The sequence below is a fragment of the Tauraco erythrolophus genome, chromosome Z (genome assembly GCF_009769465.1).
Source record: "Tauraco erythrolophus isolate bTauEry1 chromosome Z, bTauEry1.pri, whole genome shotgun sequence".
In the NCBI taxonomy this organism is placed as follows: domain Eukaryota; kingdom Metazoa; phylum Chordata; class Aves; order Musophagiformes; family Musophagidae; genus Tauraco; species Tauraco erythrolophus.
Window position 1 is genome coordinate 62,084,213 of NC_141496.1, and position 23,792 is coordinate 62,108,004.

The window sequence follows — 23,792 nt, forward strand, 5'->3', positions numbered from 1 at the left end:
GCTGAGGAAGGAACAAAGAGCATGCAGGACAAGGATGTTGTAATCTCTCATCTGTCCTCCTTTCTCATCCTGTTCATGTCAGAACTCATGAACAAAGTTTCTCGCTGGGTTGTGATGGCAGTTAAAGTCAGGAATTCACCCTTGGTATTCAGCAGTGTCCGGTTCTGCTTTATGCAACCAGCCTTGCTGACATGAAATTAACTGGCCTTTGGATATGACGAAGGCCTGCAGATAGTGGGGAGAATAAACCCATGACAGCAGTTGTGAACCTTCTCCGTACTGCTAAGCTCATCTAAAGGAGCCTGGTCTTGTGGCATCAACTTCCCATCCAACTTCATGGCAAGATCCAGATGATTGTGGCTTTGGCTTGGGAACACAAGTATGGTTGACTTACCAGCAATGGCTTCCCTTGCTTTTTTTCCAGGTCGTACTATCATTCTCTCCACGCACCACATGGATGAGGCAGACATTCTGGGGGACCGCATTGCCATCATTTCTCACGGCAAGCTCTGCTGTGTTGGCTCTTCTCTCTTCCTGAAGAACCAGCTGGGGACAGGCTATTATTTGACCCTGGTCAAGAAGGATGTGGATTCCTCTCTGAGCTCCTGCCGAAACAGTAGCAGCACAGTGTCCTATCTGAAAAAGGTACAGCTGACCCTTCCAGCTCATATTCATTCTTCCTTCATGAAATCTTAGGCTTATGGGAAGCAGCAGCTAAGATTTTACATGGTACAATGTCTCAAAGAGACATACCTTATTCTTTAAAAGAAGCATTATTTGCCTTTATGGGCAGCTATGCCAGATGTCTGGTTAAACTGTTTCATGGTACGTATATCTCCGTAATAGTTTATTTCAGTGCCGCTGGTCCAAAGCTGATTGGCGAGATACAGAATAGATGAAGTGCACACTTTTGTAACACTCACTTCTATAACTGTGACTTCTTGTATTTTAGCCCTTTGCAGTGGTATGTCACCATTACTTTCTGACTTTTCTCTGGAGAATCCAGCATGTTGCAGCATCTGGTTGGAGATACCTAGAGCGTAGCATCTGGTGGGCCCTTTTTTGAGTAAACAGCAGAAAACAATGATTGTCTTCTCTTTTGTGACCAGGATGACAGTGTTTCCCAGAGCAGCTCTGACGCTGGCCTTGGCAGTGACCATGAAAGTGACACACTGACAATAGGTGAGGCTTGGAAAAGAATGACATTCAGTGACAATGAGATTCAGTGTCAGTGCTGGCACTGCTCCATCTTTGACCCTCAACAACTACCTTAACCTTGTGCCCCTGTGTAGCTACATTCTTGGGACAATTATTAAATTCACAGAAGTGGTGTTTTTAAATCCGTAAATATTGGAACATTTTTCTTTAGTGAGTCATTTTGGGTTTAAGCTGTCCTGAGATTTAATAACCAAAGATTATATAGTTGCGGCCTCTTAGCAATACGTAATGTTTGCTGGTGAACTGTGCATCAATGACTTGCTGGGCTGCCAGTAGCATGTAAAAGCTCTCACAGATTCTGCAAATAAGAATAGGCAGACCTGGGTCTAAGCTTTCGTCCAATTTTGTGTTAAGTGTAAAAAGAAACCAGATTTTCAATGGAAATGAGCTGCTTTCCAGAGATGTCTGATTTTTCCCTCCTTTCCTTCTGGCACGGTTTTTCAGACTGAGCTCTTCTTTTTACATAATAAGCAGTAACAAGATGAACACCATCTTCTCCTTTCGGTTCTTCTAGATGTCTCTGCAATTTCAACTCTCATTACAAAACACGTTCCTGAGTCCAGGCTGGTGGAGGACATCGGCCATGAGTTGACCTATGTCTTGCCGTACAAGGCTGCTAAAGAGGGAGCTTTTGTGGAGCTGTTCCATGAAATTGATGACCGTCTCTCTGATCTTGGCATTTCCAGCTATGGCATCTCTGAAACCACCCTGGAGGAGGTGAGTGAGCCGAAGATTCTCTTTTGACTTAAACTGGGCAAAATGAATCATAGCAGAAATAAGAACAAGACAGAGTCTTGTCTCTTCCTGTAAACATTTATTGTGGAACAGGCAGCTTTGATTTCTCTCCAAAATGGATTGTCTTCTGCTCTGTTCAAGAGTGTGCTCATGAAAGTGTGCATTAAAAACTGAAACGTAGTACAGGCAAGTATTGACAGGTCCTTTGTACTCAGTTGCACTTTGCTGAGATATCATGTGAAAAATTGGCCTCCAGTTCGGCTTCTAATGACTGTGTAAACACCTCTGAGGTATTTTGAAAGATGCCTTGTGCTGCACTCAACTGGAAACATACATTTCAGCTCTGGAGACTGGACTTTACAGAAAAAACTTAGACGTATGCCTTTATTAGGGGTGTTTTTAGGGTTTGTTTCTTGTGGCTGTGTTCCAACTGAGAAGTCTCCCTTTCTTTTGTCACAGCAGGGTCATGTACTTTATCCCCTGTTCATGTGAAATATTTTTTTTTTTTTATATATATAATGACAAGGGAAACTGAAACAGTGGTGGTGTCACTTATTGAGGTTTCCCTCTAGGTCCTCCCACAGTTGTGAAGGCCTGGGCTGCTATCTGCAATTGGAAAATGTTTTTTTTTCTGGCTTGGGAGAGCCCATGGGACAAGCTCCACAAAGGTGCCTATTCAAGTGTGAACAGGAATGTGAGCACTGTCAAACTGAGAGGAAGATGAGATTCCCCAAATTTAGTAATTAGGTCTTTAACTTTGACAGGGGAAAGAGTTTGTGTTTGAGATGAACTGAGAACTGACATTGGAAAGGGGGAATGACTTGTGTGTGGTTACAGGCTGACTGCTGGAAGCTGGAGTAAAGCTCCAAAGTCCATGTCTTCATCACGCCAGGATTAAAACCTGTATCCTCTGTTCCTGTGCTGCATCTATCAGTCTTGTGCTCTCTCATGGCATCTCCTGAAGCAGTCTCCACAATATCACTCCTCTTCTAATTTTCACTAATGCTTACTGTTGCTTTTCAGATCTTCCTGAAGGTGGCTGATGATAGTGGTGTGGATGCAGAAACCTCAGGTGAGTGTAGTTGTCTCCTACAGTGTTGGAGGGAACGTCAAGGGGAGGTACCCTTTTGTATGGTATTTATGCTGTTTAAGCACAAGGCTGACCAAGTCTAGATATTTCAGGAGTAAAAATCTCAGTGCAGGGCTTAGCACCAGGGGAATAAAGAGTTTAGTAGATATCTCAAATGAGGAGCATTCCTGTTGTCACCAGCCTTGGGCAGGTGGATGACCTTTGTGTATGGCAGCAAATCCAGCTACACAGCAATACATGCTAAGCTGTGACAGGTTCCTGTTTCAGACTGAACTGGAACTCTGCTGTGCTAATATTTTTAATGACCTAAAATAGCTGTTCATGGCATACTTAATGCATGCTTTTATATACTGTTAACTTCTGTTGACTTAATAGTAACGTTTATTTTTTAATAGTGGAGAGTTTCTAGTGTTTGAGTGTATTGTGAATTACTTGACTGATGCTATTTTCTACTCTGAGGAATAGAAAAACTCCTGACAGGGTCAGACTGCAGTAGAGACTTTCTCTTTCTGAGAGCAGCTCACTGCACTAAATGCTTGTGCCAGCATTTCCTGATAAACTAGTGCTAGCAAATTGCACTTGGAGTCATATGCATATTAAGTGAGAATTTTCTTACAGTGAGAACAGCCTGCCATTTCCATGGCTAAACGAAAAAAAAAAAAAAAAAAAGGTGTCCAGTGCACTGGAAGAAGCTTCTAGGACAGCACACAAAATGACCCTTGCAGAATGATAGTCTTAGTTTTACTTTCTTAGTTTTACTTTTACCTGCACTGAAGTTACTCCAGATCAGCTCCTCAATTTGCAAGTAGAAGACATGTAAAATGAAAATGATATTGCTTTGTTTTTTCTGGGGCTAATTTGAGATTAACTGAAGCAGTTCAGCTAATTGTAATTACATTATTTTCAGACGGGACATTGCCAGCAAGAAGGAACAGGCGCGTGTTTGGAGACAGACAGAGCTGCCTTCGTCCGTTTACAGAAGATGATGCATTTGATCCTAATGATTCAGATGTAGATCCAGGTATTGCTGGGGCTCAATCCTGTTTTCTTCTTGTGAATACTCTTTAGTATTATAAATACTGCAGATCATAAGGCTGAGACTGTCCAAGGAGTGGTGCTTTAATTGCCTTCAGGAGTAGGGGGCAGCGCAGTATCCATAGCCTGCTCGGTCCTCCTGTCAAGGCTCAGGATGATAAGGGTGAAAGTGCATTCGTGTGAATTTCCGTTGCTGTCTCTGCTCACTGCTTGCCTTTTTTTTTTTGATGAGTGAGAGTAGCTGCTCCAGCTGTCACCCTGCGTCTCCAGCACAGAAGTGCCTGGAGAACATCTCGGTGAGCTTTTGAATGAGGGTCATTTCTTCTTGCTAGCAGAATCCAGAGAGACAGACCTTCTCAGTGGCGTGGATGGGAAAGGCTCCTATCAGATGAAGGGCTGGAAGCTCACCCAGCAGCAGTTCATGGCTCTGTTGTGGAAGAGGCTGCTTATTGCCAAAAGAAGCCGGAAGGGCTTCTTTGCACAGGTGAGAGCACCTAATGTGCAGGGTTCAGAGTTGAAGGTGGGCAGAAAACCTCAAAGGAATACAGATAACCAAAACTGTTGCTTACTGCACATCTGAGCAAAAAGGGGCTCTGCAAGTGAAAGAAGTTACGTGATAACCAAGTGATGACAGTGTCCTTGCACAGCAAGGATGCAGCTGAGGTTCAAATCCAAATTTGGCCTTGAGAGCAGGATTTGCAGGCTGGATTCTCTGCATCCCAAGTGAGTGCCCCGATGGAATGCCAGGATAGGTCTTGCATTGGTGTCTAGCAGTGCCTTAGTGTAAATAGCAAAGACTTTCCTGAGAAACTTTGAAAAAGTTTTGATCCATTAAGTGACTCGCAGGTAGCTCCTGATGCCTGTGGGAGCATTCGCTTTAAAAAGGGCTTTCTCCTTCTGTGCAATTTCAGATTGTGCTGCCAGCGGTCTTTGTGTGTATTGCTCTCATGTTCAGCCTGATTGTTCCTCCCTTTGGGAAGTATCCTAGCCTGGAATTACAGCCCTGGATGTATGATGAACAGTACACTTTTATTAGGTATGTTTCTTGTCACCTAGAAATGGTGCTAAATCCTACAATTCTGTTCTTCTCTGCAAATGTCAGTTACTGAGTTCCTTTCCAAGTTGTTTAGATGAGTTTTCTGTGCTTAGCTCAGAAACACATCTTAATAAACTCCTAGTATTTTCTTTTTGGACCTTTAAATGCCAACTGTAACTACTGGTAAGGTCATACCTATTTCTGAATGGTGCTATGACTCTAGTAATACTGGACAAAGACCAGGATTGTGTGTGTGCTCCTAGGCCAAGCATTCTTCAAAGGGAAATCACCCATATCCTTTTCCTGAGCTCTTTCACTGAGCTCTCACCCATGCTGTGATGCTGCTTTTGCTGTGTGCGTGTTATCCCACTGACCTGATAGTGTATCTACTGTACTCATAGCAACGATGCTGCAGAAGATGCAGGCACTCAGAGACTTTTGGACGCCCTTCTCAATAAGCCTGGTTTTGGGACACGCTGCATGCTGGGACACTCCATCCCGTAAGTGGAACTTCAGGCTGGGAAGAAGCCCAGCCTCAGCTTCTGGTCACCCAGTAGATTTAGCTGGCTTTAGAGAATGATAGTCATGCATGGCCAGAGCAGGATTTAGGCCAAAGAGTTGCAATTACATTCAATTTTTCTGCTCGGGACCTTTTAGAAAGTTACTAGCCCTCAGCATGGTGAGGGAGTGAGATTTGAGTGCAAGTCCTTACTGACAGAAATGGTAAAGAGACAGTAGTCCCTCTCTCAAATTACTATTTGGTCCTGAACGTGGAAAAGGACCTAGCTGTGTTGCTGTGTGTTGTTGACTGTAGCTATTCCCATTCTACAATCCTGTGTTTCTAGCTGCACTAGAAACCTAGGTTAGCACCTCCACAAACACCCGCAGAAAGAGTGGAAAGCCAGATAGCACTGATGGTGTTACCTAGCTCTGCCACTGACTTGCTGCATGGCCTTGGGTAAATCACTGAAGATCCAGGCTGTGAGTGCAGAAGGGATATACAGTCTGGGATAATGTGTCTCTAGCCTGGAGGAACTGCAGCTCATGTTCACAGGATGATGAGGAGGAGTGCAAGGGGCCCTATGTGCTGGCCAGTGGTGGAAAATAAGCTGTATCCTGCAAAACAGACAAAGGACCTCGGTTACTCCATCCACAGGGCATAGGGAGGAGGCTGCCTTAGGGAGGAATAGTATTCTGGTGCCTCAAGGGCAGAAATGTCATCCACAAAATGACTGTCTGCTATGATCTTGGAGTCATAGAATATCTCTAGTTAGAAGACACCCATAAGGATCATTGAGTCCAACTCAAGGCTCCTCTCAGGACTGCTTCAAACTAAACTGTGACTAAGAGCATTGTCCAAATGCTCCTTAAACTCTGGACACTGTCTGCTGGGAATGACTCAAATAAAGCACTCGTGCTGCAGAGAGAGTGAAAAGAGAGGAGTGTCCAGCACTACTCAGTTTGGGCTAACCTCAGTCTCTGGCACTGGAACCTGTTGCCAGAAGCTGCAGAGCCTGGTCTGTTACTCTGAGCTGTTTTTCCAGTGAGGTCAGGCTCCTTTGAAAAACAGCCTGCCTCTTCTGGGGACTGTGGTGTCTGTTATTTAAATGGCTTGTAAGCAAAGGTCATCATAGTTGGTTTAATAACTACGTTTGCCTTGCCTCTTTCCTGACACAGAGACACTCCTTGTACTGTGGGGCAGAGGGAATGGACCACCGCTTCAGTCCCAGACTCAGTCCTGGACATCTTCTCAAAAGGCAATTGGAGCATGGAGAACCCTTCCCCATCTTGTGAGTGCAGCAATGAGAAGATCAAGAAGATGCTGCCTGTGTGCCCCCCTGGTGCAGGCGGGCTGCCACCCCCACAGGTAGGAAGGAGGGAGCGCTCCGGGAGAGCGGAGCAGCTGGATGTGATTCTTGCGTGCAGCACTGCACGCAGCTTGTTTGACTCGGCATCTGCACTTTCTGATGGACGTTTGTCTGTGTTTTCCCTGGCGACGCCAGCGCGAGCAAGACACTGCTGACATCCTCCAGAATCTGACAGGCCGCAATATATCAGACTACCTAGTGAAGACCTACGTGCAGATCATTGGGAAAAGGTAGCTGTTGAACACATCCTCTCCCTTCCCTCCCCACCCAATGCTGCTTGCTGTGTGGGTAACGCTGCACAGATAGGCGAATAGGCCTGGGCAACCCAAACTCTTCGGCAGTGGGCCAATACCCACTCAGCTCCTCACACTGTCCTGATCCACAGCTCAGGTGGTGTTTCTGCTTTATTAGTGATGCTGTGGCAGCTCTGAGGGGACTGTCCTGAGCCTTGTAGGCAGAGTACGGGGAAAGTCTGGGCACCAACCCTAGGGATTACACCAAAGAGGAGTGTTGGGACGTAGGACAGATGTGAGAGGCTACAACACTCTTTTCCCTGGCCCTGTGCCTGCAGCACTTGTAGGTCTGTCTCTCCTCTTGCTCCCCGTATTATACATTGGCTTTCTTTTCTGTCTCTACAGCTTAAAGAATAAGATCTGGGTGAATGAGTTCAGGTGAGTTACTGCCTTTTCTCTAGCTTGTATGTGGTCCATTAACCCTTGAGCACTGTATTAAGCAGGACAGACCCAGCCTGCTTTGCAGTTTGTTTTATGTGACTCTTCAATGCCAAATGTTGGGGGAGCATACTTAAGGATAAAATGGAACAACCCCAGAGCACATCACTGGAGAGCATGCCTGCTTTATGCAGAGAGCAGTATTGGCTTGAAAAGATTTGCAAGACCAGCCTATTGATACTCCATCCTGGGAGATGCTCTTCTTCCAAGCAAGGGAAACAGGGAGGTGTCCTGCTTCGCCTGCACTGGCAGCAGCAGATAACTGCATTCATTAAATGGAACAGCACATTGAGCAGACATAGGACGGATATTTAACCCCAGAAACAAGGAGCAGGAGACATACGGCTAAGCAGCAGTGTAGGAAGATCAAAGTCATCCCTTCATTTAAGAGTGGAGACACTTGTCTTGGATATACTGCAGGAAGAGGAGACATCTGGGAAGGGAGGAGGAGTGGTGTTTTCTGGAGGTCAGTGAGTAGGCCTTAGCATCACATTCTATCTGAACTTTCAGGTATGGTGGCTTTTCCCTGGGAGCCAGCAGTTCCCTCATGCTTCCTCCAAGCCATGAAGTCACTGATGCCATTAAACAGGTGAAGAAAATCTTGGAGCTAGCACAGGTGAGCAGCTGTCCCCCATAAACCTAAGATGCACTAATGTCAAAATCTTGTTACTTGGGAAATGATTTGGAAGCCATAAAATGAGGAGCATGTGATTGTTCACTGCGTCCAGTGGCTTCTCCCCATTGCCTCAGAGCTGGGAGCTCCCAGGCTGGTGTCTGGAAGCAGCAGAAGACTTACGAACATGCTCAGCTGAGGCTTACACAGCCCATGTTGCTGATGCGGATTCTGCCCAACACCAGTTGAAAGCCATTGGGGATTACAGATGCCTCTGAGTGTTTTGTGGCAGGACAGGGTGGGCTGTCTCAGGAAATTAACAAGTGGTTGTCATCTCCTTCAAAACCTCAGTTGAGCCCTCCTATGCTTAATCTGCCTTGGTTCAGAAGAGAATTTGGGCCACTGCTTTCTTCTGAGACTGCCTGTGGGCTGCAGTGTCTCTGAAGGTTGCCTGTGACCTTAGTTAATACTTATTGCTGGGGAAAAAGGAGGCGTAAGGCTGACCTCTCTTACCAGTAGGACTGCAGAAAGGAAAAGAGGGAAGAAAGCTGCAGTTTCTCAGACTTCCTAGCACCTCTGGCTTGGTGCTGTAGAATGGAAAGAGAGCTGTCAGACTTGTGAAAAACATGGTGTGACCTCCACTAGACCTCCAGGACATGAATAAAGGTACTCTCAGATGGGAAGTAACTGTCTCTTTGCTGTTTACAGGGGAGTTCTGGGGATCGATTTCTCAACAGCTTGTCAAGTTTCATGAAAGGCCTGGATACCAAAAACAATGTGAAGGTAAATTAAGCAATCGTCATTGCTATGCTTGCTGTTTGAAGCTCTGGTAACTTGGAGTTGGTTTCAGTTAGCAAAGTCGCAGTAGTTTGCCTTAGACAACTGTGCAGACCAGAGCTCTCCGTGTTTGCTAGTGGAGCAAATATATTCTTGCACGGCTTTCCCCAAAATCTTTCTCTCTTGCAGTCTAGGCCTCAGGCCCAGAAGGAGTTCAGTGTGGGATCAGTGCTAGCTTCCAGCAGCCTCTTGTGGTTATTGAGCAAACTGTATGTTCTGTTCCTGAGCAAACTAGCTGGAAGGATGTGGAAAGAAACTATATGCCCTCAATAGAGGAAGAGACGTGCTGCAGGGCTCAGGAGCCTGTTGGGTAGCTGATGTACGTGGTGCCTTTCTGATGCCGGTGTGCTCTTTTGCAGGTGTGGTTCAACAACAAGGGCTGGCATGCCATTGCCTCCTTCCTGAATGTGATCAACAATGCCATCCTTCGGGCCAACCTGCAGCAGGACAAAAACCCTAGTGCTTATGGGATCACCGCCTTCAATCACCCACTCAACCTCACCAAGCAACAGCTCTCTGAAGTGGCTCTGTAAGTCCTGATGTGAACGCAGATGAGTTTTTGCTCATCAGCTGCTGATTACTGGAAACAGGCAACATGGGAGGTTTTAGCCTCTCCGGTGTACACTCAGTGACCTGTGGCATTTAGGCTCTAGTATACTGGCCTTATATTCTATGGTCTAGGCAAGTGGCAACATGTGCTGTTGAGCACTTACTGTTGAACAGCACTGCTGTGCAAGCTTTCTGTATCTTGAGTCCTTGGAAGCTGCAGGTTCTAAGAACCAGTGTAATCTTCAGACCTTCTGCCACACAGGAAATTCCTCTTAGCCATATCCAAAAAGGTGGCTTGCCATGAATATGGTCATTCTTTTGTCCCGAGGTGCTACCTTTTGACTAGGAACTATTGATAGATCCTGTTCAGTTTTGACCACTGTCTCAACCTGGGGGACACACAGTAGTGCACAGGACTTGCTGCACAGAGGCATTGGCTAGTCCACTACTACCACAACCAGAATCAGGACTTACAAACTGTCTGCAGATTCATCCTTCAAATCTTAGAGCAGTGGCAGACAACAGTCAGGTACCTCTGAACTTTAAAACAACACAAAAAAAAAAAACCAAACCCCCAGCAACCTCAAGAAATGCATTAAGTGGGAAACAAAGCGGTGGTGATAAAGAAGGCAGAAAGGAGGCTATTATGCTGAAGTTACCAACCAGTCTCCAGGTTGCACTGCTGTCCTTGACATGCCAACAGGCTGTGTATGTTCCCTTTGTTAGATGGCTGGAGAAAAACCGTGCAGTTAAGTCAGCCTGGTGTGGTCATCCTTTACTCTGCAAAACAAGGGCAGCAGAAGGAGAAACGTTTCTGCACTGCCTTGCATGAGCTGCCTTGTGTCATCTCGAAGGAGCCAGCTCTAGTCTACAAACACTTCACTTTCTTCTTTTTTTTTTTTTTTTCGCCAGGATGACCACCTCTGTGGATGTCCTAGTCTCCATCTGTGTGATCTTTGCCATGTCCTTTGTTCCTGCCAGCTTTGTGGTCTTCCTTATCCAGGAACGTGTCAGTAAGGCTAAACACATGCAGTTCATCAGTGGTGTGAAGCCTGTGATCTACTGGCTGGCCAACTTTGTCTGGGATATGGTAAGGGCTTTGTGACTGCTAACCTGTCCTTCATTCTGTGTTTGCAGGGTGTCTGTTGCACTGAAGTGCAAAGTGCAGTTGAGGGCCAGTGGGCACCACATTAGTTCAGTGAATAACAAATGTGCCTGTGACTCTTGTGTTTACTCTCTTGAGGCAGTGGCTCACCTCTGTGGGACATGGAACACTGAACAGAGGATGGGAGGGCAGTCATAAACTCAATCATCATTTATTACGTAACTTTAAAATACCTGCCCCAAAATGTTTGCTTGTGTAGCCCCTTGTTCTGCTCTGTTAAAAGGAGGTTTTTTCAACCTGTGGTATCCAGGACCTCTGAGAGCTTACTGACTACTTCTAGAGGGACCAAGAAATGTAAATTCATATGTGCTACGTTGTAGTTCACACGTGATTCTCCTAAGAGTCTGCCATTTGGAAACGGCTTTGGGAACACTGAAGAATGTTGAAAACCATTGGTTTGGAGCAGAAAGACACCTTTCACTTTTTTTGTCATCTGGAAACAAATCTAAAGCCATATTTTTCACCTTCTAGTGCAACTACATTGTTCCAGCCACACTAGTCATCATCATCTTCATCTGCTTCCAGCAGAAGTCCTATGTATCCTCCTCCAACTTGCCTGTGCTGGCTCTCCTTCTGTTTCTCTATGGGTAAGGAATTTCTCATCAGAAGGATGACTGGGAAGACTCTTAGACTTTGAAGATGCTTACTGGATGTTGCTGCCTTTCCTCTTGCCAGGTGGTCCATCACTCCTCTCATGTATCCAGCCTCCTTCGTGTTCAAAATCCCCAGTACAGCATATGTTGTGCTGACCAGTGTGAACCTCTTCATTGGCATCAATGGTAGCGTGGCCACCTTTGTCCTGGAGCTCTTCACCAACAATGTATGTTTCCCCAGAAGCTTCTCACTGTCTTAATGCTGCTGCAATCTAGTTCCATGTTGGTCCCATGTTTAGCTTTAGCATCCCGTTGTCCAGAAAGGCTAGCCCCTGGCCTGTACCCATTAGCTACTGGAGTGATTTAAACACAGGTTCTGATAGAAATGGGTTAAAGCCCACTTCAGCAATGTTTGCAGAATAAAGTGAGAAGGGACCTCCTGAGATTGTCTAGTCCAACCTCTGAGCAAGGCCAGCTAGAGCAGGTTGCTCAGGGCCATCAGGTTTTGAACACTTCCAGGGATGGAGACTCCACAGTCTCTCTGGGCAACCTCTTCTGCTCCTCAGTCACCCTTAGGGTGAGAAAAAAAACCCCAACAATTACATTGAAATAGAATTTACTCTATGTTCTTCATGAGGGGCAGTTTCTCAAACTTTTAGCTGCCATCAGTTTTGCCTCCTGTGGTAGATACCTTCTGTATTGGGAACTTAGGCACCTCGCTTCAGTTTTTCTAAAGCCAGATGCCTACTGGGGAAGGTGCAAGGTCCTCTCATGCCTGCATGCAACACAAGATGTCTTAGCAGGCCCTGTTTGACCAGCACTGGTGTGAAGACTTCCTTGTGGGAAGAGGTTGAGGAGACTGTGGGAGTTACCTGTAGATTGTACCACTGCCTGTGGGCAGAAGGGGGCAGTCCTTGATGATGGTCCCTTTTGTTACAAGGCCTGTTTTAGTTCAGTAAAAACATACACATGCTTGAAGTTTAGTGCCTGGCAGAACAGGAGCCTCTCCTCAGGCTGCTGTCTGTCCAACCTGTGGGCTAAGCCAACTGGAAGACAACAAAGGAAAAGGATTAGAGCCTCCAATATGGGATAGGGAGAGGCTACCCAGAGCCACTGAGATAACCAGTTGATGCAAGCACAACTTTCCTGTCTCTTCAACCTGTGACCTTTCTGCATATTTTCATTTGCAGACATTGCCTTTTATACTGTGAGTGTTTGGAGGAATCTCTCCTTTCGTGCAGTTTGCTTGTGTTAATAGCATCTTGAGCAACGCAACAGCACTGACTGTCCAGAGGAGCCATGGCACTGGCTCTTGGAGAGCGTATCTAATCCTTGAATTTTTGTGTAGTTGAAGTGTTGGGGTAGGGAGGGGTCAATCACAACATGAGTCACACTTAACAGGTGGTGGCTGTTTTCTGCTCAGATGGCTCACTGACACTGGATTTTCTTTTAGCAGAAGCTGAACAACATCAATGACATCCTAAAGTCTGTCTTCCTCATCTTCCCCCACTTCTGCCTGGGGAGGGGACTCATTGACATGGTGAAAAACCAGGCCATGGCTGATGCTCTGGAGAGGTTTGGTAAGTGAAATTGTGTATCACAGGGACAGTGGTGTGAACTGAACAGGGGAAAATCAAGCCTGCTCCAGAGGAGCACCCTTTGCTTCTCTGACTTTTCTGGAACGGAAAGTGCACAATTTGCAGCATAGATGTGATCAAAGCTGGCGAGTCTCCACAGCTGTAGTGGTTTTATAATAAAAGGACTGAGGTTCGAGACAAGAACAGAGGGAGCACCCACCAACCATGGTCCTGGGCAAAACAGACTCAGCTTTCTTAAAACCGAACAATTTATTAACAGTTGCTTAAAAAAAAACAAAGGGAAACAAAACTTGAGAGGATAAAGAGAAAACAAGGCCAGATCTTAAAAACGCCTCCCCACCCCTCTTTCCTTTTGTTCCCAGCTCTACCTCCCCACCCCCGGCGGCGCAGGGGGACAGGGAATGGGGGAGTGCAGGTCAGTTCATCCATGTTGTTACTGCCACTCCTTTCTTAAAGGAGGAGGAGTCCTTACACCATTTTCCCTTGCTCCAGTGGATCCCCTACTCACGAGGAAAAAATCCACAAACTTCTCCAGCATGAGTCCTACCCGCAGGACACAATCCTTCCCCATCGGATTGCTCCAGCACAGGCTTTACCACAGTCTCGGATTCCCAGGGAGTTGTGGCCACTCGCTTCAGCGTGGGTCGTCCCACGGACTCTAGATGCCTCACGACCTCATTGTGCATCCCAGGCTCCATTATTAACAGTTACTTGTCGTGCATCCCATGCTCCACGACCTCTCTAAGGCTCAGACATCTCTCCCCTGACGTGGGCTTCTCCACGGGCCGCGAGTGGGTCTCTGCTCCGCCGAGCCCATCTTGGCTGCAGGGGGGCCCCCTGCCATCTCGCCACCAGTTGCAGGGGAAACTCAGCTCTGCACAGCTCCTCCAGCTCCATCTTCACTGACCTGGTGTCTGTGTGGCCGTTTCTGTCAGATCTCAGTTCTCTCTGGGTGAACTTGGCCCCATGGGCACCCCGGGAGCGGGGCGCTCCCCGAGTTCCCCAAGCGGCTCTGCTGCTGCCATCTTGAGCGCGTGGTGCCTGCCCGACCCAGGCAGCCGCCCAGCGGGGGGCCAGGGAGCAGGGGCAGCGCCCCCTCCCCTCTCCTCGCTTCTGGGCAAAAGCACCTTTTCCTGTTCCTTTGTCCCAACGTAAATAGGGCAATTCGCAGAGGCGCCGATGATTGGCTCAACCCCGAGGGGGATGGGAGTCTGATCTGATAGCACAGGGAGCAAATCGCCTCTCCTGCCAGCAGAACCCCCTCGCCCACATTGAACTATCACAACAGCTGTCCCCTTTAGTTTGTTACAAGGACTGAAGAGACCCTGGCAGATAGGTCCCCAGAGTTTTGAGTTAAGGCCATTAAATAAAAATGCATAAAGCCAACTGTATGGAGAGGATCATTAGGCCAAATGTAAGGAATGGTTGAGATTCTAGAAAGCTGGGTAATCTTTTTCTGGTATGCAGATGCCAGGCTTGAGTCACAATCTTTCTGTGCTTCATCAACCTTTTGGGAAGGCGAGCCAGCTCTTCTTTGGCAGACTAAATTCTCTCGGCCCAAGTCTCAGCTTCGCTATAGTAAGAAATGTGCACATGGTCACAATTGGCCCCTTATTGGCCTGTCCCTTCCCTCCTCCCAATGGCTGCTCTCCACTTACACTGGTGCCCAACTTCATGAGTTCTGCAGGAAGAAATACTAGCTCACTCCCATTGCTCTGGAAAGATGACTGTGCTCTTCGTCTCATTTTGGCAGGAGAAAATCGTTTCGTGTCCCCTCTGTCATGGGACCTGGTGGGAAGGAACCTCTTTGCCATGGCAGTAGAGGGTGTTGTCTTCTTCCTCATCACAGTGCTCATCCAGTACAGGTTCTTCATCAAACCCAGGTAGGTTGTCTGCTCCAATCCACTGCTGCAGGAAGGTGAAGTTTTCATTGGTGTACCCAATGAAGTGGGGAGAATATTAACTGTGGAGGCTCTGTCATCTTCTGTTAAGACTTTATCATGTTGCTCTCTCCAGGCCTGTCTATGCCAAGCTGCCTCCTGTGAATGATGAAGACGAGGATGTAACCAGAGAGAGACAGAGGATAATTAGCGGAGGAGGACAGAGTGACATCTTGGAAATCAAGGAGCTAACCAAGGTGACAGAAAAGTTCTGCACTCCTAAGACTTGTTGGCACAAACCCATGCAGTTCACCAGAAGAATCATTCAAAGGAATTTAGTGGGATCAAAACAGGAGCATGTTTGGAGTGTTAAATATGTATGGCTCTAATTGCAGTTGTCTTTGATATTGTCCTTCTCATTCGTTTTCTTCTGGTTTCAGATTTACAGAATGAAGCGAAAGCCAGCAGTTGATAGGATCTGTGTTGGAATCCCCCCTGGAGAGGTAAGCTTATCTGTCAAATTTGTTGCTTTGCTATTACTGCAGTATTTAAGAGCAACAGACAGCAAAGGGTAGGGTAAGATCAGAAACAGATGATGCTCAAATTACATCAGAGGAGAATGCCTGAAAGTTGAAGCAGTTTCTGATTCTGTATCTCTCTGCTTTTGAAGAAGATACTGAACTTTCACTGTCTGGGACCAGAGACCAAACTCTAATACTGTCCAATGTTTGGCACAAATACACTGTGGTGGCACTGCACCAAGGTGACACCACAGCTCATTCGTTTTCCCAGCCTGAAGATTTATACTTAAAATGAAAGTTCAGAAGGTGGTTTTTTTTTTTTTCTGAAAATGCGCTGAAGACTCCCTCCAGTTGTCCTGGGTGTCAACTTTGCTCCTTTACATCTCGTCAGTGCTGAAAATGATGCAGCTGAATCCTGTTCTCAAGCACACTGTGCTCATCTGCTTTTTTGTATCCCCAGTGCTTTGGGCTCCTGGGAGTAAATGGTGCTGGCAAGTCATCCACTTTTAAGATGCTAACTGGTGATACAGATGTGACAGGAGGAGAAGCTTTCCTCAAAGGAAACAGGTGAAAGACCATGCACATTTCCTCTGCTTTGTGTCAAAGCAAGTCCTTTGCTGCCTTCTCCTCCAGCTTTCACAGCCTTTGTTCTACTTCCAGCAAGTCTAAACTCTGCCCTGCTTATCTGTTTTTCAACTCCTGGCATCTGTTTCAGCCCTTTGCTCAGTCTGGTAAAGTACTTCAGCAGCTTAGGAAAATTAATTTAGTCTGGTAGTCACTTCTGAATACCTGCCCTCTCATGTTTAAATGTCATATTTAAAAAAAGAAGGGAGAGGTGGGGGGAACAGGGAGAGAGAAAAAAGAATTTGGCCAAGACAGACTTACAAGACTGTGGATTTTTGTTAGTTCAGAGATTCCAAAACCACTGTTTTGCGTTCCTCCTCTTAACACCTAAAATAGCAGTGTGCAGTGGTGAAATCCTAACAAAGGGTTTTTTTTCTTTTACAGCATCTTGTCCAACATCCAAGAAGTTCATCAGAACATGGGCTACTGCCCACAGTTTGATGCTGTTAATGAACTGCTGACAGGGCGAGAGCACTTGGAGTTCTTCGCCCTCCTGAGAGGTGTGCCAGAGAAAGAAGTCTGCAAGGTAAATGAAACACCATAGGACCCACTCCTGTGACCAACTGTTCCTGCTTACATGCACCCTCCCTGCAAGACATGTGATGCCGTGATGTGAAGCTGCTGAAGATACTGTATGGTGAAATCTGCCTCCCTTTCCTTTCAGGGAAAACCAGCTGTGGTTTTTCAGTGCTGCCTAGAAAAGTGTACTGAATGAAAGGGCAGATACTTGGGGTCCTGTATTCTCATAGTGGATGCACTTCTCCACTGAATGACTTCTTTCCTTTAAGAGTTTAAGGGCTGTGGAGTTGCAGGTCATGCAGAACCTCACCTGCTGTCGAGAGTTAATGCTTCAAAGTCCCAGGGAGCAAGCACTCTATAGCTTAACAGAAGCCTCATGCTGGCTGTTACATCTTTCCAGTTGATCACGCTGCATCATTACAGTGCTGCTGTTTCAGCATTCAGGAACGGGGTTACACTAACAGTGTTTAGACAATTAGTGACAGCTGTCAGTACCATACAGCAGCCTTCTCAGTGCTGTTTCCTGGAGTTAAACAGCAGTTTTCACTGTGTCCTGGGTGCTGCAGAACAGGAACTGTTGTAGGTAGGAAGATGACGTCGGTACCCAGTGCTTTGGATGGGGCCAGATCTGGTGCCTAGGGTGCGTCCAGGTAGCTTGAATCCCTCTTTGAGAGTAGTGATGAAGGGTGTAAACTGCAAGCTTCTTTGAAGGCTGCTGATGAGTCCTTCTGTGTGATGTTCCCACCAGCCCCACATAAAAAGAGACCTGGTTCTGGGTATGATCCAAGTAGTAGCTGAATCTTTTCTGCCCAATGCTTTTTAGTCTCCAGGGCAACAATTCCTGCCTATTGACACCAGCAGTAATACTCTCAAATGACAACCAGGTTCTCCCCATCTGTCTGAAAGGCTAAGATGCACCACAGTGGGATTGCTGAGTGTCATTAGTGACCGTGTCCCTGCTGCAAGCCCACAGCAACTGGAAAGCTAGCTAAAGCCAGTGCTGCTAAAATCACTACTCTGATGGTTAACATGGCTCAGCTGATGTTGGACTCAGACTCACTGGCCAATAAGCTGCAGCCATTTGATCTTCCGGTCTCTCATGAGCAGGACTGCATATATCCTGATCTAGAGGTGAACAGAGCATTTCAAAGCCCGTGTCCATGCGACCTTAGGTCCTCGAGACGAGTGGCTTTTCTGAAAAATGTTTTTAAAGCCCAAGCTCATAAGGAACATCTCATTGTGTAGATGTTGCTGTGCTTGATTCAAGATGGTGTTGTGCTGTCTCTTGTAGGTTGGTGAGTGGGCAATTCGGAAACTAGGCCTTGTGAAATATGGAGAAAAATATGCTGGGAATTACAGTGGAGGGAACAGACGCAAGCTCTCCACAGCCATTGCCCTCATTGGAGGGCCACCTGTGGTATTCCTGGTGAGTCTGCAACCTTTGCTTATTAACATTTTCCTTGGAAAACAGAAAAATCAGGTTCAAATTAAGCTGTAGTATGCCTCCAGGCTTCTATTTCTTAAGAATCACTGGGGAAGTGGGAGTCTAGAACATGATGCCCAACTGCCAGCTGTGTAGCATCTTCACTACCTTAGTACTGCTGCAAAGATTTCTATACCTACAAAAAAATAACAGCCTTCCTGCTGAACACAAGTTAATCTTACTGTGCAGGAGAATCAGTCCTGTCTTTTTAAGAATTCAATGAAAATTGGAAATAAATATTTTAGAATTCTTTAGATTAAAACAGAGGACAAACTTTAGGATTACTAAAGTTCATAGTGCAGGAGAAAGTAGTCTAGTGCTCTAAACAAGCTAATTGACTTTAACTTGGTTTAGAACTGGGTATTTCAACATGTTATAATTGCAGAATAAGCAGTACTTCTCAGTTCTGAAAAAGATGTTTGCTAATTTAAAGTTTGGAGCATAAATTATTTTCCCCATTTTGGAAAATGAGTCAAACTTTTTTATTTTCAATGTTTCCAGTATGCATAATCAGAATGGGCAGGTCATTTCAGAGATTAGGTATTTGTCAGTAGAATGTAACAGCATAACCTGTGTCTTGTTTACACTTTGCAGGACGAGCCAACAACAGGGATGGATCCCAAAGCACGTCGTTTCTTGTGGAACTGTGCTCTGAGTGTCATCAAAGAGGGGAGATCGGTGGTGCTCACATCTCACAGGCAAGTAGAAGCTCAACTGTATCACACCCTGGCTTTTGCATCGACCAGGGCTGGATGCTAAACTCTGCTTGGCTGCTCTGCCCTTCACTGCTCCTTGTAGTACTAATGAAGTTACTTCTGCCTACAGCATGGAAGAGTGTGAAGCCTTGTGCACTCGAATGGCGATCATGGTCAATGGGCGATTCAGGTGTCTGGGCAGCGTCCAGCATCTAAAGAACAGGTAGCTATTTCCTTTTCACTTAGACCACAGAGTTGTCTGTGTTTTCAGGGAGACAGTCAGACTTAATAGCATTCCCATTGCTATTCTGACTATGGAAAGTGCTGCTGGATTTTAAGCTGCTCCTCTATTCCAAAGGCACTTAACTCCTCTGCTGGCCCTCTTGTTTACAGATTTGGAGATGGTTACACTATAGTGGTGAGAATTGCAGGGGCAAACCCAGACCTGAAGCCTGTTGAGGAGTTCTTTGGCCATGCCTTCCCTGGAAGTGTCCTGAAGGAAAAGCATCGGAATATGCTGCAGTACCAGCTTCCCTCTTCACCATCCTCCCTGGCCAAAATATTCAGTATTCTCTCCCAGAACAAAAAGAGACTCCACATAGAAGACTACTCCGTTTCTCAGACCACACTTGACCAAGTAAGTTTTTTAGTAGCCTGTCTACCAAAAGCTATTGGCACAGAGGTAGGAATAAATCTACCAATTTACTGGACCTATCTTTTAAGTGCATTTCAGCAAGGTAGAGTACTGAATCCCAGGACTAGTTCAGGAAGCCCAGAGCATAAAATGTCCTGAATTAATGAAAAGTCAGGGTGATGTGTGACATGGCCTTTTTTCTTGTAGGTATTTGTAAATTTTGCTAAGGACCAAAGCGATGACGACCACACTAAGGACCTGTCATTGCACAAAAACCAGACTGTGGTAGACATTGCAATCCTTAATTCCTTCCTGCAAGATGAGAAGGTAAAAGAAAGTTGTGTGTGAGCCAATTTCAGCAAAGAAATGAGCAGAATGCGGACTTCCTTTGCATGGGATAGGATACTCCCAAAGAAGCTAGAGGAAGAGAAACTGGACACTCTACTGATAACCATTCAATGCAATGCAATTCAATGCAATGAAAACAAAATTCCTTTACAGGGGCAGTGCCTCATGGAGTCGTCTTGTACTGTTCTCAAGTGAAAAACTTGAACTTAGCTCCTTACAGTATAACTCTGAAGCTGTGGTAAAGCACCCGCCAGATGTTGTGGGCTTTCAACCATACTGTATCTTGTCCTGCACAGTATGCTTTTACTAGGGTTTCAAAAATAGTTCATTGAGGAATCATGGCCAGTGGTTATGTATAGATATTTTAGACATGCATGTTTTGGTCTTTGAAACGTTCATGTCAGGAGTGGGAACTTCCTGGTGTTACATCCATTGCTGGCAATGAATGCACCGAGATAGTGGCAGGCAACGTCACCACTGGCATTGTCACCTTAGGTTGTGAAAACTTATCTGAACAGCTGCTTTTCCTGGACTGGTGTAGGTCAGTCGGTTACAAGTGTGAGGCCATAAAGCAGTATTGTGCAGATGGGATGGCAAGAGACAGGCCATCATATCCGTACATCTCCATCAGTAAGTGGTGATATGCAGAACTGTGAACCCTGCAAATGCACAGGATTGTCCCACCAGCATCACAACCAATAACCTACTCTAACTAGGTTTTCGTGTGGTTAAGTACCCTCCTTCTCCTTTGAGGTACTCAGCACCTGCATGAACACCTAGGAAGAGGAAGTGGGTGAGAAGCAGACCTAGGGTTTGTACCACAGCAGCAAACTCAGTAGTTGTACAAGCTGCTAATGCCAAGAGCAAATTCTAAATTGTGAGATGTCACTCAGATGTATAATATCTGCTCTTTAACCCCTGCTTTGCACCAGAAAGGTACCCATCATCTGAAGTTATTGCTTAGCACAAGCATGTTGCCATTTTTGGCTCTGCCAGATAAAACTAGAAACGAGATGTAGATTTTTTTTTTTTTTAACAGTGTTATTTATGACTTTAAATAGGTAGGTAGCATAATTAGGGATTGAAAGTGCTTTCAGTTGATCTTTGTAGCCACAGTATTTCTTTACGTTACGCCTGCAATGCTATGCTCTCATTCTATCCATTCAGCAATAGCTACATTGATGATCTGACCAAGTTCCAGACTCTAGCAATCAGCCGCTATCTGCAATTAGTGCAAGTTTTTCACCTAAAATTTTCCTGTTTGGAAACTGGTAGAGCATTAGATTAATGTGTAAGTTTCTCTTCTGTTGTGCAGTGTAGTTTCAGTGATTAGGTGATCCCTAACTGGAGAATACACCCTGATTATACATGTGACAAACTGTTTCAGTAAAAATCCCCTTGAAGAACAAGATGGTTCAAAATAGTAGTGCTACAGTTATATGTTTTTAAAGTTTTACAAAGCCAGAATATTATTAGAGGGGATACTATATAGTACGAACAGCCAAATCTGGTTCACATTGTACAACAGCCATGGGAGAGTATGCTTTCATTAATACACTTACAGGCCCCTCTGTCTTGCTTTTACATTCAGAAATAGGTTCTGTAATCGGACCCAAGTGCTGTTCCTCGGCTATTCCTGTATGTTGTGCCTCCGCCTTAAATACCCATACAGGTTCTGCACTAGTTCTTGACGCTACTCGTCCATGAATCAGTCATGGACCATTTTCTTCTGTGAATGCCCATAGCAGCCCAACAAACAGTGAGGCATGAGCCTGAAGAAGGTTGATTATGTATTCCCAGGTATACTTGGTAACACTGACCAATTCATCATTTTTAAAACACACACAGTTAAATATTTAGCACAAGTTCCCAGTCCCTGCTGTGTCCTGCCTTGGAATAAAGTAAGAGCTGACTACACGCTCTGCTGAAGTGCCTTTTTCATACTCTTTTTTTTTTTTTTTCATCTGTATGATACATTGCTAAGGGGATTAAGAAAGGAGTGTAATGGGGATTGGTATACCTCACTTAAAACATGCTTTGTTATTACCTTAATGGCATTGTCACCCTACGGGGATGAGTTCAGGGTGATGAACACACCAGACTTCCAGGTGCAGAAAAATTACTCAACAGCTGCGCTACAGCCATCGATTCTCTATAACAGGCTGCAGGTATGTTTCAGTATCATTGAAATAAGTAGCATGCATTGAAGGCTTACCACTGCTAAAAACCACTATTACAAATCAACATTAAGTCACCAAAGTGTGAAGGGCTGAAGTTTCACACTGCACCAAACTAGTGCATGTAGAACTAGAACGAGTTCTAGGAGGATTCAGATGTGGTCCTGAAAGGGCTGTGGTTTGCTCTTTGTAACTGCTTGTGTAAATGATTCATTTAGCAGGAAACAACAGTTTACATCATCATCCTCTTTCCTTAGCCCACCAAAAAGAGATTCTTGATTCCTGTTGCCCTGGGACTGTCATGTTCATACAGAGTCTGCTATCTATCTGTGACAAAATATTACAGTAAACATGCATATTAACCAAACCGTTTCACAGCTCTGGTCTGTCTTGTTTGTACCGAACAGACAGCGTAATGCAACTCTCACATGAAGATTTGTCATGGAATAAGTTCAGACAGCCACTAATTTATTCTTTTAAGTATGTGTTGGGGAAAAATCACTCTAGAGTCACATACAATATATGAACCACTCTTGATAATGAAACTGCACTGAGGTGTTAACTTATTTTCAACTTTATTACTATTAACATGTTGCATCCCTCTTTGTAGTACATTTGTATTTCAGTAAGGAGTTGTTATATTTTCCCCATGGTTAACCACCACTTTGTGCTTCTCCTTCCCTCCTGAATTCTAGTTGGTCCTTCATTCCAAGCACTTTATGCTGTCTGTAATGGGATCTATTTTTGCACTGGAATATCTGTTAACTTTGCAAAAATCTAGAGAGATTTCACAACTGAAATTTCTAAGTTAAATCCTTAAATGGACTTTTTCATTAAAAGCAAAAAAAAAAGTATATATATTTGTATTTGCTAATGACTGTTATGTGAAGTATTAAAAGGCACTCTAATTGCCTTGTATTAAGGAAAAATAAAGCTGTTATGGCACCATTCATCTTCAAAGTGTCATTTTTGCCTATGTTCTCTTGAGGAGTGCTGTTAAAAGCTTTTGTTTTGCCCAGTTTTGTTTTGTTGTGAATTTTGATGCATGATGTACACGCAAGTTCCAGTATCTGTACAAATTAGCATGGGCTGCGTGCTATTTTCAGATAAGTGAGGTGGTGCAAGATTTGGTTGGTAAATCAAAAGGTCTCCAACAAGTCCTGAAAAGTGATCAGCCTAATGGTCAAATCCAGCTGCATAGCATAACAAACTAACCTGGATGTTTAAATCCAGAGTCAGGTCCCTGCCTCAATATTTCTATTGCAGAGACGTGGCAAGTTACAACTGTTGATAACTGCTCTTCCCCTTTGCCAAGAATACCCTATACATATTTTCACTGACAGAGCAAAATGTTATGTTTGAGTAGAAAGACTCTGAAATATCCTAATCATAGGATCATTGTAGGGTCCTTGATGTTGGAAAAGACCTTGAACACCATCCAGTCTAGCATAAACCTAACACTGCCAACTCTGCCACTAAACCATGTGGCACCCCAAGTGCCGCATCTACATGTCTTTTAAATACCTTCAGGGTTGATGACTCTACCGCTTCCCCAGGCAGCCTGTTCCAATGCTCGGCACCAATTCTGAAGAAGACATTTGTCCTAATATCCAATCTAAACCTCCCCTGGCACAACTGGAGACCATTTTCTCTTGTCCTGTCACTTGTTAGTTGGGAGAAGAGACCCACACGCACCTCGCTACAACCACCTTTCAGTTAGTTGTAGAGAGTGAGGAGGTCTCCCCTAAGCCTCCTTTTCTCCAGGCTAAACAACCCCAGCTCCTTCAGCTGCTACTCATAAGACTTGTGCTCCAGATCCTTCACTAGCTTCATTGCCCTTCTT

The 23,792-nt window shown here is 45.2% G+C and overlaps 1 protein-coding gene across 4 annotated transcripts in view; it reads left to right on the plus strand.

Annotated features, from left to right (window-relative positions):
- Positions 1–22,897, plus strand: part of ABCA1 (ATP binding cassette subfamily A member 1) — a 93,826-nt gene extending 70,929 nt beyond the window's left edge. Inside the window, exons 23-50 of one of the 4 annotated variants that reach the window (XM_086629940.1) lie at positions 425–645; positions 1,110–1,182; positions 1,733–1,935; positions 2,977–3,025; positions 3,951–4,064; positions 4,411–4,562; positions 4,990–5,114; positions 5,516–5,614; positions 6,792–6,981; positions 7,118–7,212; positions 7,621–7,653; positions 8,224–8,329; positions 9,035–9,109; positions 9,523–9,692; positions 10,625–10,802; positions 11,349–11,464; positions 11,553–11,697; positions 12,924–13,050; positions 14,822–14,951; positions 15,085–15,205; positions 15,389–15,451; positions 15,930–16,036; positions 16,478–16,619; positions 17,904–18,038; positions 18,690–18,793; positions 18,921–19,013; positions 19,184–19,427; positions 19,632–22,897. In XM_086629940.1, the coding sequence (XP_086486066.1) occupies positions 425–645; positions 1,110–1,182; positions 1,733–1,935; positions 2,977–3,025; positions 3,951–4,064; positions 4,411–4,562; positions 4,990–5,114; positions 5,516–5,614; positions 6,792–6,981; positions 7,118–7,212; positions 7,621–7,653; positions 8,224–8,329; positions 9,035–9,109; positions 9,523–9,692; positions 10,625–10,802; positions 11,349–11,464; positions 11,553–11,697; positions 12,924–13,050; positions 14,822–14,951; positions 15,085–15,205; positions 15,389–15,451; positions 15,930–16,036; positions 16,478–16,619; positions 17,904–18,038; positions 18,690–18,793; positions 18,921–19,013; positions 19,184–19,427; positions 19,632–19,772 (3,551 nt within the window). In that variant the 3' untranslated portion in view covers positions 19,773–22,897. The remainder of the gene's footprint in view (positions 1–424; positions 646–1,109; positions 1,183–1,732; positions 1,936–2,976; positions 3,026–3,950; positions 4,065–4,410; positions 4,563–4,989; positions 5,115–5,515; positions 5,615–6,791; positions 6,982–7,117; positions 7,213–7,620; positions 7,654–8,223; positions 8,330–9,034; positions 9,110–9,522; positions 9,693–10,624; positions 10,803–11,348; positions 11,465–11,552; positions 11,698–12,923; positions 13,051–14,821; positions 14,952–15,084; positions 15,206–15,388; positions 15,452–15,929; positions 16,037–16,477; positions 16,620–17,903; positions 18,039–18,689; positions 18,794–18,920; positions 19,014–19,183; positions 19,428–19,631) is intronic. The other 3 variants (XM_086629941.1, XM_086629943.1, XM_086629944.1) reach the window with 3 other exon arrangements.
- Positions 22,898–23,792: the final 895 nt, after the last annotated feature.